The 17,416-nt window shown below is 26.2% G+C and overlaps 3 protein-coding genes across 6 annotated transcripts; 2 read left to right on the plus strand and 1 right to left on the minus strand.

Annotated features, from left to right (window-relative positions):
- Window positions 1-353: 353 nt before the first annotated feature.
- On the plus strand, window positions 354-10,777 carry LOC103574976 (transcription factor SPT20 homolog). Of its 2 annotated transcripts, XM_053738182.1 has the most exons (10): window positions 354-608; window positions 758-2,297; window positions 3,428-3,693; window positions 3,755-3,933; window positions 4,016-5,408; window positions 5,480-6,209; window positions 6,297-6,533; window positions 8,714-9,077; window positions 9,140-9,590; window positions 9,656-10,777. In XM_053738182.1, the coding sequence occupies exons 2-10, from the start codon at window positions 2,003-2,005 to the stop codon at window positions 10,589-10,591; spliced, it is 4,851 nt and encodes a 1,616-aa protein (XP_053594157.1). In that variant the 5' UTR covers window positions 354-608; window positions 758-2,002; the 3' UTR covers window positions 10,592-10,777. The 2 variants fall into 2 exon arrangements, with proteins under 2 accessions (XP_053594157.1, XP_053594158.1); XM_053738183.1 differs by lacking the exon at window positions 354-608 and having other exon boundaries at window positions 620-2,297.
- A 103-nt stretch (window positions 10,778-10,880) lies between these two features.
- On the minus strand, window positions 10,881-12,808 carry LOC103574960 (uncharacterized). 3 transcript variants are annotated; one of them, XR_008403525.1, is made up of 5 exons: window positions 12,723-12,808; window positions 12,624-12,665; window positions 12,188-12,548; window positions 11,732-12,100; window positions 10,881-11,654 (listed from the first exon to the last, which is right to left on the minus strand). XR_008403525.1 is itself a non-coding variant. In XM_053738274.1 (4 exons), the coding sequence occupies exons 1-4, from the start codon at window positions 12,745-12,747 to the stop codon at window positions 12,088-12,090; spliced, it is 441 nt and encodes a 146-aa protein (XP_053594249.1). In that variant the 5' UTR covers window positions 12,748-12,808; the 3' UTR covers window positions 10,881-12,087. The 3 variants fall into 3 exon arrangements, 2 of the variants coding, with proteins under 2 accessions (XP_053594249.1, XP_053594248.1); XM_053738274.1 differs by having other exon boundaries at window positions 10,881-12,100; XM_053738273.1 differs by lacking the exons at window positions 12,188-12,548; window positions 12,624-12,665; window positions 12,723-12,808 and having other exon boundaries at window positions 11,732-12,156.
- Window positions 12,809-13,270: 462 nt separating this feature from the next.
- LOC103574961 (ribose-5-phosphate isomerase) lies at window positions 13,271-16,014 on the plus strand. Its single transcript, XM_014440337.2, has 5 exons — window positions 13,271-13,446; window positions 13,587-13,647; window positions 13,719-13,834; window positions 14,756-15,031; window positions 15,123-16,014. Exons 1-5 carry the CDS (start codon window positions 13,384-13,386, stop codon window positions 15,318-15,320), a joined length of 714 nt encoding a protein of 237 aa, XP_014295823.1. The 5' UTR covers window positions 13,271-13,383; the 3' UTR covers window positions 15,321-16,014.
- Window positions 16,015-17,416: the final 1,402 nt, after the last annotated feature.

The following is a 17,416-nucleotide window of genomic DNA, read 5'->3' on the forward strand; positions in this document are numbered from 1 at the left end:
AAATTTAAAATAAAAAATCAAAGTATAAAAATAAAAATTTTATATTTTTATATGTATCGAATACAATAATAACAACAATACATATAATGACTAAATTATTGGCAGGATATCAGATACTAATCAACAGCAAAAGCTTTAAAAAAAACCTTATTTTTAAATGTATGAATAATTAATTGTAGCAAATAATAGTAATTACTTTAATAATTAAGGTTTTTTTTTGGTATGTCAATGGCTATCAACAACTAACACTGACAATGATCCTGCTATACCATTAGTCGGTAATTTAAAAGAATAAAGTTTTACACACACACACACACACACACACACACACACACACACACACACACACACACTTCTATATATATAGATATATACATGTGAATCGTGAATGAATGTGAAATCTGTTGTGATATAAATCTGGGTAGATGTTAAAAAATAGAATATACATTTTTTGTAGTAGATTTTGTAGATTGGAGTGGAGAAGCTTGAGAAGTTGTACTGGGCGAACGCGAATCGAGCGAGTGCGGCCATTGGAAGCTATTGAAATACAAATACATAAGTGTGAATGTAGCTGACAATTGAAAACTTTTTGAATAATTAAATAAAACGTAAGTAGAATAAAAATTAAAAAATTTGTAATTAGATAATCGAACTTCGCATCACTGTGCAATTTATTTAATTTCATTATTTTATTTAATTAATTTGTTCATTTAAAATTATAAATTGTCTTATATCTGCTACATTCATGCTCTAACAGACTTATAACTATATATATGTAATACCAATAAGTTGGATAGAGAAGTACTTATTCATGTAGTTGGGAAAGAAGAGCAAGATAAAAGACGTTATGGATGATGGCAGTTGGATGGAATGGAGAATGGAGTAGTTTTGAAGAGCCAGGACCGTGAAGAGCACAGTTGAAGTTGAGAGAGTTGTTGTCAACCGTGGTGGTCATCGGTATCGTGTTCAAACTATATACATAAAGTTAATATATATATTTATTTATTCATATGTATTTTAATCAGTATACATATTATTATATATATAAAGTGCTTAAATATTCAGGATCTTAAGGTAGAGTCGTTGTAAAAAATAATTTAATTTGATAATGATGACGCGATGTCAAATATATCAAGACGCGAGTGTACATCCCCAGTTTATTCGACTTTAATTATATGTTATTGTTATTATATATATCATTTATATAATATCTTTATATATTTTTTAATATTTTTGTGAGTGTATTTTTTATTATTTCATTTTATATTTTTATGTGTGATCTTATAAAAAATGTTGAGTGAAAATCAAGATTATTTTAATAACCAATGATGTACTATGTTCCGGTTCGGGTATTTTTTATATATAGATATATATTTTTATATATTTGTTTTTTCTTTTTTTTTTATAATACTTACTTCCTCGATCTTCGATGACACTTTAATAAAATATACTAAAATAAAATTTAGCACGTGCTAGATTTTCTATTTTTATAAAAAATAATTAAAAGTTATTTACATAGCAATAAAAAAATAATAATAGTAATAATCCGTTCTATATAAATTAATAAAAATGTGATATTTTGTAAAAAGAAAAAAAAATTAAATGAAAATGAATAGCGGAAAAGTATTATATCACCTATTAACAAGTATTGGCATAAATAGTCTGAGATTATTTTTTTAATTTATAAATCAAATAAATATACATGTATATGTATATATTAGAGAGTACAAGTAGCGTGAGCAGAGGTAATATAGTCAATAGAGAATAAGAGTGAATAAAAAAATAATTTAGAACATAAGAGGAGAGCTAGATCTGTAAAGAGATAGTTATAATAATCATTCAGATGCTGCTGATAATGATGATGATGACGATAATGATAATTGTTACTAATGTCTATTGGATTGTGAGCTAAAGCTTAATAGTAATCGCCGTTTTGATCGTTCTAATTGATCACAAGTAGTTAGGTTATTGTTGAAAAAAAGAAAAAAAAAAGAGGAAGAAGATGCCATTTGTTGTTCGTAAAATAGAGCCACGGTACATTGGACGTGGGCACGTACCACAAGACAATTCTTGCGTGGAAATATGGCCTGTTGGTGCCGAGCTTGAAGCAATTATAAATGGTGCCCTTGCGTGCACTCTTAAACAACTGGCTTCGTTGTTAACAAATGCACAAGATATATTTCAAGGGCTCAACGATGAATTGAGTGATGTTGCCAATAGAAGTGGAATTTTACGCCAAAGAATTCATCGACTCGATGATCAATTGTCTAGTATTGACCCGAAAAAAATACCTGTTCGTAAGTTATTTTATAATTATAATTATAGTTACAGCAATTTATAATTTTCAAAGACTATAATTTAATTATTTTATCAAGTAGCATTAATTTAATAATATCTTATTTACTATTCATTTATTATACAGATAATTTGATATTGTAATTTAATTGTATTACTCAAAGTTTTTCTACTTAATTTTATTTTTTTATTTGTACAGTAATTATCAGTGACTGTAATTAAATAGTTCGTATAAAAATTATTATTACACACTTTAGTAATTTTAAGAATAATAACGAGAAAATTATACTTTTTATCGGATATTTTTTCTTGTCTAAATAAGGTAAAGATTACTTTTGTCTCTGTACATCGTATGTCACATAAAGTCGTTTACGTCGTCTTCGTATTCGTCTCGGCCGTCGTCTTGGTCGTCGTAACTAACATAAAGTACACATTATTAAGCATTTTCAAAGTTCATTGTCCGCTGCAATGCGGATGACCTTATAGCTAGTGTATATCTGCAGACGATCATTGATCGTTTTCTCACGCGAAAACTACTCACATGGTGGTAAAGAAAAACTGACTAAGTGACTAGTACTACACATGTGCACCCCACACACAACTTTCATAAACATTACACTGTTTACAGACAATTTACTTGGATGATCATGATGATTATTATTATTAGCAAATAAATATAAAAATCTAATCGAATCGGTTTTTTTTTTAATTTCTTTTTTTGGATTACTAATAATATTTATTTATTAAATTCAATGAATTTCAATAGAAATAAATAAGTTTTTTTTTTTTAATATTTAAATAATAATAAATTATATAAAAAAAAAGAGTTAAAAAACTATGAATATACGTATAGCAGAGAAGACTTATGACGAAACATTGTATCCAGTTTCATGGGGAGAAAGTTTAGACCGGCTTCAGTGTCTTAACTAGATTAACTTTAAAATTCTTATTATTTTTTGTTTTTAAATTTAATTTGATCATGTACACATATATGATTTATATATATATATATATATATATATATATATATATATATATATATATATATATATATATATATATATAAAGTGTGTGCATGTGTTACATATGTAATTTAATAGATTACGGATGCTATAATAATTTAAATTTACAGCGGAATCGGATATTAGCAGTTTTGCATCAAGAACTGAACACTTTAAATCATTACAAAAACCAACTACATGTCTTTTTGCTGAAGCAACAAGACCCAGAGCATTAAAACAGTTATATGAACAAGCTAGCGTAATTGCCGTACGTAATTTAGATTATTTGAGAAGAAAGAGAGATGAAAATGATGCTAGTGCAATTGAAATGTTTTTGTGTACTCCAATTCTTGGAAAAAGACGACGAGATCAAAGTTTGGACATTGAATCTCGAGTTGTAAGTTTAATTTAAATATGACTTTTTTTTTTAATTTAATTAATTAAATTTTTCGATTTAGCCGGCAATATTTGATGATTTACGAAGATGGACATCAAGTGAAGCGCTTGGAGATATAACAGTTCCACCAGACTGTATGTCAAGAATCATTCAAGCTAATGAAAATGATTTTAGTAGTGATGATGCCGTTGATCATAAACTGCCGAGTCCTGAAGAACAAGTTCAAGTTATTGCACTAAAGTTAGTATATATACTTTCATAAATTTTTTTTTTTCTAAATAAACTAAAAATAAAACAAATGTATTATTTTTTATAAATTTAGATTCCCGGCAGAATTAGTAGCTGTTGATATAAGTGGTAAAGGCTTTGCTCGTATGTCAATGCGAAAAAAATTAATAACGTCGGAATTAAATCCGATAAATGATAATATTGTAAAACGTCGATCAAAAGTTCGGCGTAATGGTGGTAGATCAAAAAATAAACGTCGTAATACAATTGCTGGAACAGATGGAAAAGAAATTAAGCAAGCTATTATTGAAAAATCTACCGGTAAAACAGATGATGTTGATGATGATAATAATATGACAATAATATCTAAATCAACAACGGCATCAGCTCGATGCACTCGGTCTATTAGTACAGATATTCTACAAGAGCGTGAAATAGAATTTACAAAATGGAACTTTGATGCTCTCAAGGCCTGGGGAAGATCGCGATTACGGTCAATGCGTCGGCAATCTTCAGATATTGATAAAAATGTTAAAATAAATAGTAATTTTATTGTTAATACTGATGAAATTAATAATCACGATGATAAAGATTTAGTTAATAAAGCTAAATGTGAGTTAGAGGGATCTCAGCATGAAAGAAAACCAAGCTTATCATCGACTAGCACAAGTGGTAATAGTGTCGTTACTTCTAATATTGCATTATCATCGGGTATAATACATACATTTGATAGACGCCCACGTCAGCAATCGCAATCACAACAACAACAGCAACAACAAAATAATAATAACAATAATAATCAATATGATGTAAGATTGCGTGAAAGAGCAGCACAACGACGAGAAAGAAGAAAAGGTAACAACAACCGTGACGATCCTTTACATTCGAGTTCTGGTAATTGGAGTGCTTCCTCTGAAAGCGGACGAACTAGTAGTATTGGAAGTGAAACAGCTTCATCCAATTTACCTGGAAGATCATCAAATATATCTAAATTATTTTCGCAAAATCATGGACGAAGATTAAAAGGTCGAGATACTCCGACATCGTCATCAGTAACATCAGAAGCTAGTACATTGACACCCGATATAATTCAAGATATAATTCCATTTCACGGAGATGATTGTGAAACAGAAGGTGAAACTTGTTCAGTGTATTCATGTGATACTGAAGGTTATTATACATCATTTCATATGGATTCTGGATTAAAAACATTACGTGAAGAAGAGTTAGCAGCTGCTGCGATAATTATTAATGGCAGTATTAGTGCTAACAATAGCAGTAACAATACTTTAAAATCTACAGATATAAATCTTAATCAAATGTCATTGAGTAATCCAAATGCTATTGTTGAAAATGAATATGAATTATTTGGACGTGGTTCTACATCTACAACTACTAGTTCTGCTGGTACTGTTTGTACAACTTTAATGGCAGCTGCTCCTCCTGCACCACCTGAAAGAAAGTCTAGTTTAACTGTTGTTGCAATGGTAAAAATCTAAATATATATATTTATTATTTTTATTGATCGATTTATTTATTTTTCTTTAACTATCAATAGGTTCACGGACAAAATGGTGGAGGTAATTCACCAGACAGTGGGCATAATACATGTTCATCTCCAGTGGAATCAGCTTCAAGTCCAGCTTGTTGTACTGTACGTTCATGTTCTGAATTAGAATATTCTGAATCTAGTGATCTTGAAGGTTATGATCGAATTGAACGCATACGTTCTAAAACTGCAATAAGTACAAATCGTATTCCGTCCATGTGTGTAATAACTCCCTCTGGCTCAGACGATGAACAAGGACAACCACAACAACAACATCAACAACAACAACAGTCACCAACAAAAAAAATAGAATCTGATGATTCAGTGTCAGCAATATCATCTAAAGTATCAAATACAAGTGTAGTTGCTGATAGAATTGAAATGAAAACTTGTCATGATTCTGGCGACTATGTAACCATAGCCGATGTTAGAAATAATAACGACAAGTTTCGACAACCAGATATCAGTCAAGTTTACGCTAATATTAAAAGTAAAAGCTCTTTGACAAATATTCCACAACAACAACAACAACAACAACAACAGCAGCAGAAAAACTTGCGATACGAACCAGAATCAGCAGAATACGTTAGTCTAAGTGACTTACCAAAGAAATCTGATTGTTCGTTGGAAAGAAAAAGACGACAAGGTGCTCGAGTTGTTCTTGATTATCAAGGAAAAGTAATTTATTCATCGGATAGTCTTAAAAGACGAAAAGAATCACATACTACATTTAATCCAGGTAAATAATAATAAAAACAGCAATAATATATTTATGTCTATCAGTTTTATGTTTAAATTATTAAAAATCTTTTAACTATTACTTTAGGTCCATTCGTTAAAAAATCATCACCAATAGTCGCCGCACTAAAACGAACAGAAAAAGTTAATTCAGAGTCTTTGCGAGATGTTTTTAAACCTCGAGCTTTTGTGAATTTAGCTCAGCAGCAACAACAACAACAACAACAACAACAACAACAACAACAACAACAACAACAACAACAACGACGAGATATACCACTGACAAGTGATAATGTTGGAGTAGCAAAAGCAGTTGAGGAGGAAGGTAAGAGACAGAAGAACACGGAACTACTATATCGCACTGTTTGCACCCAGCACGACGGCACCATCGATCTTACTACTAATAGGCACCACTATCAACAACACCAAAAAAATTTGGTGACATCTTTCATCGATTCTAATCAATCATCGTCATCTCCATTATTATTATGTCTTGATATGAATCCATACTCCAACACAATTCCCAATAAAAATTTACCAGTATCTTCCGGTGATACTCTTTCCACTGATAATAAATTTTCATCATCATTATCTATTGTTAATAATAATAATAATATTAATAATAATTCATTAAACAATTTAAAAGATATTAATAATCATAATCGTCAAAATAATTTACAGTTAGATAGTGAACGTAAAATAAAACGTAGCGATAGTTATCGTATTGCAAATGCATTTACATTTATTAAAAAAAATCAAACAAATTCGTCTGAAAAATCTAAAATATCACGTACGGCATCCGAAGAATTACGACAAGATTTATTGAAAGAGCGAATTAATTATCCTGATACCGTAATATCAAAACCTCAAACTAATTCTTGCATTAATAAATTAAAAAATAAAGAAATTGCTCGAGTTCTCAAATACTCAAGTAATGATACTGAAATATGGTAAATATTTATTGTACTGTTCTTGTTATTATAAAGATTTATATCATTCTCTTTAATTTTTAATTACGAAATATTGAGTCAATAAAAGTATTGAAAAAATAAAAAAAAAAATATTTTTCGAGTAATAACAATCAAATGAAATAACTGTTTAAATTGCATCAGTCAATTACTCATTTGTATATATATAAAAAAAATAATAAATAAATAAATCAATACATAGTATCGGCAATAAAATAATTAAATAAGCGCGATTGTTTTATCATTGCCATTGACTATTCAACTTGCGTACGATACAATGTTAGCTAAACATTTTCTCTTTTTAGCTACTAATAAAACTTGCCGTAAGTTTATTTTTTGATAATTAAATTTGCTCATAAAAGCAGTATATTGAAAAGTACTTTAACAGGTGTAAAAAAAAAAAATATTATTTTTGAATACATAAGGAGGGTGTATAAGCTTAAATTTTTTCAGTCAATTAATAATTGAACTTGAAATTTATAGTGGCATGAATTACGAGTGTTATATATTTGATTATGTCCTGCATAATTCCTTTTTGACCTGATATTTTAGATAAATTATTTACGTTTAAATAGAATAATTATTATCGCTTGCAACTAATAAATAGCTTAATGGAAAAGGAGAAATAAAAATCATAATAAATTAATAGATTTGTGTGAATGTTGTATATAAATTTTAAATGTTTGTGTCATTTAATTATGTAAATTGTTTTATTTTAATTATAAATCCTACTATACATTCGCCGAATAGTAGGAATATATTTTATAATATACTCGCTTGTGTTAATTTTAATAATAATAATAATAATTATTATTATTATCAACATAAACTGCTCAACAAATATAGTGCTATGTGTAGAGAAAAAAAGCATATTTAGTTTATTTTGTGTTTATTTAAGTATTAATAATAGTTATAATTGTGATGCTTGCCATTTTATAAATGCATACTTTACGCACAATTATTTTAATTATTGCTTGCACTAATTATTTTTTATTTTATCTACCGTCTTGGTATTGATATTTATATTTATTTTATTATTATTGTTGCATTCGTAATTATTATAGATTTTTTTTTATCATCTTAATATAGATAGCATTAAGTAAAAAAATAAGTTTATTTATGATTTATAACTATCAAACTATAAATAATAGTTATTTATTTGGTGAGTACTGAGCATGTAAGTTTGTATTTTTTTTTTCTTTTTTTTCTCTCAAATATGTAATAAAATATATACGCGTTATATGTAGTTATAAAAATAAATTGTTATATACAATAGACAGTTGATATATATATATATATATATATATATATATGAATTTAATTTAAAAAAAAAAAAAAATATTTATTAAAAACGAAACTTTATAAATTTTGCAATTAAATGCAATAATAAATAAATTCTTAAATTATTTTTAACTGTTGTAAATAATTTTTTTATTATTAATATTATTATTTAAAACATATTAATTGATAATTATGTTATATAAATATATATTTAGTTATTAGATTATTATAGTTAATTGTCTATCCTTTGTTATAGATACTAATTGGATGTGTGGAGGAGATGAAATTGATGGTTATTCAGCATCATTACAAAATGAAAATATTTGTAAAGAAAATTTATCAGCGAAAAATAAAATACAGTGTAATGATACGTTATTGTTAGATGGGCCATCAGCAAATAAGATAAAATATACATCTTCATCATCATTATCATCATCACTGTCACCATTAAATTCAATTTCATTGTATAATCGACCTGTACAATGTATTACCCCAGATATAACACGACACTTTGGCAATAATCAAGTACATAACTCTCAATTTCAATCACAAAATGCTAAAAATAATATATTAGATAACAAGAGTTATGTAAATCGGCAATTAAATTATCCAAATCAGCGGTAAGAAATTAAATAAATAAATAAAATAATTAATTGATAATAATTTTAATAATAATTTATAGATGTTTAATGCCATTAAATTTGAATACATATGGTGATAAAAATCAAATAATAACTTCATCTCCATTATCTCAAAAGTTGAAAGAAAATCATCCACAGCATAAAATGATAAAAAATCGTCTGGATCATCCAGAATTTTTGTACGACTCAACACTATCACCTATAACAACTTCTACTTGTTGTTCTTCTACTTCTTCTTCCTCTTCATCAATAAATAGTTTAGTTAAAAGCTCTACAACTATGTCTAATGATGAATTATTTACTGCTATTTATAAATCTAAACGAAAATTAAATATTAAAAATGACAATGAAATAGCTGCCGGAACAATTGATGATTCATTAATACGAATAAGTAACAATGTACCTGATAATAATAAAATTGGTACACGACACAGTTGGAGTCCAGAATCTCAAAGTAGTATTAAATTACAACCAAGTTGCATTAATGAAGAGGTAAATTTATTTATTTATATTTAAAATTTAACAAAATAAATTATATTATTATTATGTTACATTAGATGTCACCAAGAAATACTAAGGCGACTGCGGCAATGACACGACTTGATTTTAAAAGACTGCTATTACAACAAAGTACAAAAAACCGATCAAGTAGACTGTCAGCTGCAGAACAATTAAAATTATCGAATCCATCACGAGAAGGTGGAGGACAGATAACTTATAATAATAATAATAACAACAACATCAACAACATCAACAATAAACAAAAAAACTCTACTAGTATATCAAATTGGAAAAGTTCTAATACTTGTTCACTAATTAAATCACCATCTAATCAACGACCAAATATTATTGGATCATATTTATCACGCAATCAGCAAAGAATAACTTCTTCAAGTCCTTATATTAATAAACATGAACCTCTTAGTCCACAACGTTCGATTTGGAAATTCCAAACACCACGAAGCAATATATTATCTTGTACAATTATTGAAGAAGTTGCTGCTGAAGAGACTGCCGTAGAACAATTTTCAGAACCACTTTCATCTTTGCCTTCGTTATCATCATCATCATCATCATCTTTATTATACTCATTGATAACAACAACAACAGCGGCGGCAGCAGCAGCAACAACAACAACAACAACAATCACGACAACGACAACAACAACAATACCGACAGTTAATGATAATCATATAATTATTACAAAAAAACAATTAAATTTAGGTGATTCAAATCTTAGATCAGCACATTTTGAAGCTGAATCATTAAAAAAACGCAATAATCAATTAAAAGCTCAATTTTTGTCAAATAATCCAGTTGATAATCATTTTATATTTGATGATAACAATAGTATAACTCGTTCAGAATCTCCCATCACAGGGAGCTATTTAAATGAGACTGCAATTCCAACAACAACAATGTCAGTTATTGTTAATAGTAATAATGCTGTGTCTCAAGGTACAAGTGCTCCAACTCTTGAAACAGCATTGTAATTATTATTAAAATATAATGATATTTTATTATATAAATATTTCTCAAGCTTACAATGATTACAATTTATAGTATTTTTTTTTAATTGCATAATTAACGCTACATTAAAAGTGAAAATTTACCTCATTAAAATATAGGAAAATAAAATTAAATATTTTATAAAATACTTATTGAAGATTTAGGTGAACGTTTAGCGAAAATTATGCAATTGATTTAACAAATTCTATAATAAATATATTATGATATATAGTTATTATTATTTTTTATTTATTTATTTATTTTTTTTTCAATAAAATGATAATTTATATTAATGTAATTAGTTGATTGATTGATTGTAAGTATGAGAAATATTTAAATTGTTATAAATATTATTTTTTATATAAAATAAATACAAGCCGAAGCTAAAGCAGCTAATTAGTCAAGCTAATAAAAAAACTTAAAACAAAATTTAAAATTTTTAAAGTCTATTATAACATTTACATAGTTAACATACCAGTCAAATTTTATATAAAAGTAAAGGGATAGTATTTTTTAATATAAATATATTTATAACATATGATTTTTAAAAAAAGTACTCAATATATATTATACTAAGAATTTTATTGTAACAATAATATAATTATAAAATTTTTATTATCGCGTGTTTAATAGATTTTAACAGCCTCCTAGATGCCATAAAGTGCCTCGCGTGTCGTTTTTTAAGTAAAATTATATATTTACATTTGAAAAAAAAAAAATGAATAAAATATTAATAAGGTTTTTTATACAATTAATCGAGTTGCCTTTATATGATTATTATGAATATTTTGATCAACTAACAATTTTTATATATATTTTGTGAATTAATTATTATTATCATTATTTAATTTATTTCATTGTCTGTATATTTCTTTTTCCCTATAATCCTAATTATCATTTCTTATTCAAGAGACAACAATCACAATATTTACTCAAATCTATATCGATGTTATCATCATTATTATGAGTGATTTTTTTCCTTGGACACTCGCAAGAACGAAAAAATTTATTATTTTCCCATTGACGATAATTTTTTCCAATGCATTGCTACATCAAAATAAATAAATAAAGTCAAAACTTAATGGTAATTAAATAAAATAATAGCTATAATGATAAATATTAACTTTTTGAAATTTATTTGTAGGATTAGTCATCGTTTTAAATTCATAATTTTTATCTTTTGATAGTAATTTATCTAGCTGTGTACTCAAACATTGTTCACGATTTTCTAAAACATTAATGCATTTCTTCAAACGAATTTCTTGTTGTATAAATTGTCGTAATTTTGGTAAACAGTTTAAAATATAATCATCATTATCACTGTTATTTTGAGTTATGATTGAATATAAATTGTGTAAAGTCATTAATTCAGGACTTTGGTTGTTATTTCTCATGCTCGATAATTTATTTTCAAGCTCCAAATTGACAGCTTGCAGAGACTCAAGTTTCATTATCGATTCTTGTAATTCTATATCTGTTTTTATAATTTCGTCCTAAATAATTAAATATGTAAGTGTGGTTAAATAAAATTAAAATAAATTTAAAAATAAAATTAATATACATATAATTTATCAACTTGCTCATTTAAAATATGTATCGAGTTTTTAATTTCTTCATTTAAATTATTATTGTTTTTATTATCGTCATCTTGAGTTTGATAAGGAGATATTATATCAACAATATTCACAATTTTATTTGTCGATGAAGATGATGAGGAATCTGACGAAACATTGTAAGCCATTAATAATGGCATTATTTTTTCAATGTTACCGACTTTTTCGATCAAAAATTGTCGACGTTCAGTTAAATCTCCAAAACGTTCTTTCATTACATTGAATGCATTTTTTATTTTATTATCTAAATGAGAATTATCATCTACTAACAGTGATGATGTTGGTTTTATTTGTTCAATCATTATTTTTTCCCTTCTTTTTTTACAGCCTATTTAAATTATTATCTTTTTATTTATTATTACTACCTTAAAATATATATAAGTAAATATTATATTATATTTACAATCACATGAATGATGGATACTTTCGAATTTGTTACAAGTTTCTAAGAAAAAAATATTTTTTCATTAATTTATATTCTAAAATTATTTTCTATCATTACCTTGTTGATTGATTGAATATGCCATAGTATTAAATTTAGTTAAATTATTCAATAAAATCAATTAATGGTATAGAAAACAAATGTTTGTTGAAAATAGAAAAATAGATAAATGAAAAAAAAAAAAAAAAATTTATAATAATTTTTTTATGCAATATTTCATATTTTGTTTTTCTTTTTTTTAAATTTACATTAGATTTAAATTTATATAAAACAAAAACCTTCCAAATATTACCGCACATGAAAATTTTTCAAAATTAACTATACATAACTTCAAAATATAAAATTTTTAATTCATCATTTGAAATAAAATTTGATATTTTTTTTTTTTTTTTTTTTTTCGTTTGAAATTATATTAATAAATTATGCCTGATACTAGATAAATAAAAAACATTTTTATATTCATAAAAATTATAAATTATATTGTTTTTATGTCCATATATTCATTATTGTATTAGTTTTATACATATTTATCAATTAAAAAAAAAAAGTAGCAACTATATAATTTTGATTAAAGTAGTAGTATTATTAAAATCATGACCGCGGGAAATTATTATTATCATCATTGCGTCCACGTTGTTGTTGATTTATCAAAGCAAAAGGAGCGTAGAATATTTGTGATATATAAATTGATCAAGAGTAATAATATTTATAATATAATAAAATGGGCACTTTGGAAACAGCAAAAAAAATAGCAGCTTACAAAGCCGTTGATGAGTATGTTACGGTAATATATTATTGTAAATTTTCAAGAAAATTTTTTTGTATAAATACATGTTATTTTAACAAGAGAGTTAAAAAAGGTTATGATATCATGTAAAGAATGATATTCAATATTTCATTATTTTTTCTTTAAATGAATTTTAGCCGAATTCTATAATTGGAATTGGTAGCGGATCAACAGTTATTTATGCAGTAAATAGAATTGGTAAAATAATCAAAAATGTTTTTAATTAAAATTACAAAAATTTTTTTTTTGATTTTATTTTCTTGTATCAGCTGAGAAAATTAATGAAAATGGATTGAATGTTATTTGTGTGCCAACTTCTTTCCAAGCACGTCAATTAATTATCAATAACCATTTAACACTTGGTGATCTTGATACACATCCAAAGGTAAAATGGAAGAGCAGAAAAACAAATTTTATAATTATGTGTATATATATTAGGGTGTCCCAAAAAAAACAAATATTTTTTTTTAACGTCTTATGGGCTCAAAAGTTACTTCATATGATAAAAAAAATCTTCACCGAATTTCAGTCAGATATCTTTAAAATTGAGCTATCACAAAGGGGGTCCCCTCCCCCGTTTAAAATACACGTGAAAATTTTTCATTTTAGTTTTTCGTTATTCAAACTATGAAAAAATTTTTTTTCAAACGCCACCTAGTACAATTTCGTAGGAAATTAAATTCCCTATAAACATGTGCTAATGCAGTATGTAGGTAAAACCAACTGTAAAAAAGTTACGGGGCTTCAAACATCAGCCAAAATTTAATTTCCTCAGTGTTAATTTTTTTTTTTTTATTATTTTTCGTTTTTATTCTATCAAAAAAATTTTTTTTTAATTTCAACAAGCTTGTTCTTGTAGGAAATTTAATTTCCTACAAAAAGTATCTGATATCATATATACGTCAAATGAATGAGATCAAAGTTACAGGGCTTTATTAAATGTCAAGGAAATTGAAGTTTAAAAAACATTAATTTTTTGAACCTAAATGTCAACGAATTTTTAAATACTTTTATATACAAAAAACAAAAAAAAATTTTTTTTACGCGTAATTTTAATGAGAAAATTAATATTGGTTGAGCTCTTAGCAGGATTGAGCTTTCAAGCTACTCTTTTGGGAGGATTTTTCTAATACCTAAGACTAACTTTTAAGACCATAAGACTTTGAAAAAAAAAAAAAAGAAATGTTTATTTTGAAACACCCTAATATATATATATATATATATATATATATATATATATATATATATATATATATATATATATATATATATATATATATATATTACTTATATTACTTATTTTTAGTTGGATTGTGTTATTGATGGTGCAGATGAAGTTGATGCTGATATGACATTAATTAAAGGTGGAGGTGGTTGTTTATTACAAGAAAAAATAGTTGCATCTTGTACAAACCAATTAATAATTATTGCTGACCATACTAAAAATTCAGAAAGACTTGGACAGCAGTATAAAAAAGGAATACCTATTGAAGTCGTTCCTATGGCTTATGTACCAATTAAAAAAAATATTCAAGATAATTATGGCGGCACTGTTCAAATTCGCATGGCTATTGCTAAAGCCGTGAGCCTATTTTTTTTTATTTTTATGTCAAAAAAACATTGATCCTATATATATATATTTGTAACTTTTTTTTTGTATTTATTTATTATAGGGTCCAGTTATAACAGATAATGGAAATTTTATATTAGATTGGCATTTTCCATTCGAACAGGAAAAATCATGGAATAAAATAAGTAGTGAGATTAAACTAATTCCTGGAGTAATTGAAATAGGTTTGTTCGTGAATATGGCTAAAAAAGTATATTTTGGAATGCCAGATGGTAGTGTTAAGATACAAGAATTTGAATAATTAATATGTATAGTAGGGTGTTTCAAAAAAAAAAAAACAATTTCTTTTTTTTTATGGTGTACAAAAGCTGAAAGTATAACTAAAAATAAAAATTGTTTGTTTTTTTGAAACACCCAAATGTATAGCCATTTGTTTTACTGATTAATAACAATTTTCTCATAAATTTGCATTACTTAATTATTAAGATTAATTATTATAAAGATATCAAGTAATAATTCAAACTTACTATTTGATAACGTTATATACTAAAGATTATTAAATTTATTGATATTATTTTTATTAAAAATAAGTTGAACATACTGTTTTTAACTTTTTTACAATTTTTTTTCGTACTTAATTTTTTGTCAATAACTAATTAAATAAATACCTATGTAACATGATTTTAATTAAAAATGAAAGATAAAACTATTAAATTTTATTTAATAAAAAATATATAGCTCTATAATCTCATTAATTGATTATTACATAATTTATAAAATTATTAAATATTCATTATTTTATTATAACTTAGAGCAAAGAGATTAATCTATAAAATCCTTTGGACACACGTGCGATGTACATTTCATATAGTTATACATGTAATGTATCCACGTGTATTAGAACACGTGAATTATCGCTTGATTGACATATTATATTATCCATGTATTTTTTTTTTATTAATTTAATTAACTTAATAATAAATAATATAATGTTTTTTTTTTTTAATATAAGTTATTCTTCACGATTCTATATATTATATTAGGGTGTCTGTTATTTCCCAAATTAAATTTTTTCACTTAGCCATGATATAAATCATTTATTAGTGATCCAAAAATAATAAAAAAATCTGGAAACCGGTTGACACTGCGGATCAGCCCCGAAACTTCCCGCTGCTCAAGGAGCTCGAAAACATTATTGCCAATATATTATCGAGTTCTTCGAGCTCGATAGTACCTTCGAGTATTCTTATATTTTCAAGCTCTTTGAAAAAAACGAAAACAAACATTTCTTTTGTATTCTTCCGTCGAATATATCCCTCAAACGGATCATCCGATTGATACGTTTTGGCGGCAATCGAAAGCTTTTATCAGTTTCTAGAGCTGATGAAATTTTGGAACTGATCGATTCGATAGTTATCGAAGTATAAAAAAAAAAAAAAAAAAAAAAAAACGAAAAAAAAAAAAAAAAAAAAATATTTTTTTCGTATTTCTTAAATATCTCAGAATTTATTTGACTAAATGATCTAAAATTTTCTAGAAATCTAAGTTCAGAGGAACTATTTCGAATGCCGCAAGAACCATCTAGATCGGTTCATTCATTAAAAAGATATGATAGGTTTACACCCACACACGCTCACAAACACAGACATCTCTCTGAAAATGTCAGAATAGCATCATAGGACCTTCAATAGTCGACATCTGCTGAAAATTCAGTTTTTGAAAATCGAGGTAAAACCAATACCTTCCTGAATTTTGGGAAAATCGTCGATTTTCTTAGCGGGAAGTTTAAAAGTTTATTCCAATGCTGTTTAACCCTGCGTAAGTAATGATACTTTCCCATTTTAGTGCAATGAGAAAAGTTTTATTTCTCGCTCGAAAAGAAGTGTTCAGTTATAACTAAGAAATAATTTGTAGGGAATTTACCTTTTTTTGAAATTATATTACTTTCTAACACACAGGCATATAATTAAGTGCTCCAGGGAAAAAATGATCAGACATGACCATGCCTGTTCATGCATGACCTATTCTGATATATAAGGTTAAACTTAAAAAATTAGTTATAATTATATGTAACTAACTTAGCTATAATTATATATAGCTAACATAGTTATAATTACATATACCTTATATATAATTTTGTATAACTATATATCAATAATTAATGGTTCATGAATTAGGTTTAAAAATTTTTTGATTAAGAATCTGTCATGTATGAGATTTTTATCACTTGAAGTTCATACGAAACTTGCTTTTCAAGTCTCTTAGGTCAACGGGCCGCGAGTAAAAAACTAGAGTTGAAGTGGTTTTCTAGAAAAAAAAAAAAAAAAAAAACGGGTCGCGGGTCAAACTTTCCAGCGCGACGTCCACGGTTCGAAACCTGCACACATCCGAATTTTT

The sequence above is a fragment of the Microplitis demolitor genome, chromosome 4 (genome assembly GCF_026212275.2).
Source record: "Microplitis demolitor isolate Queensland-Clemson2020A chromosome 4, iyMicDemo2.1a, whole genome shotgun sequence".
NCBI classification, from domain to species: Eukaryota; Metazoa; Arthropoda; class Insecta; order Hymenoptera; family Braconidae; genus Microplitis; species Microplitis demolitor.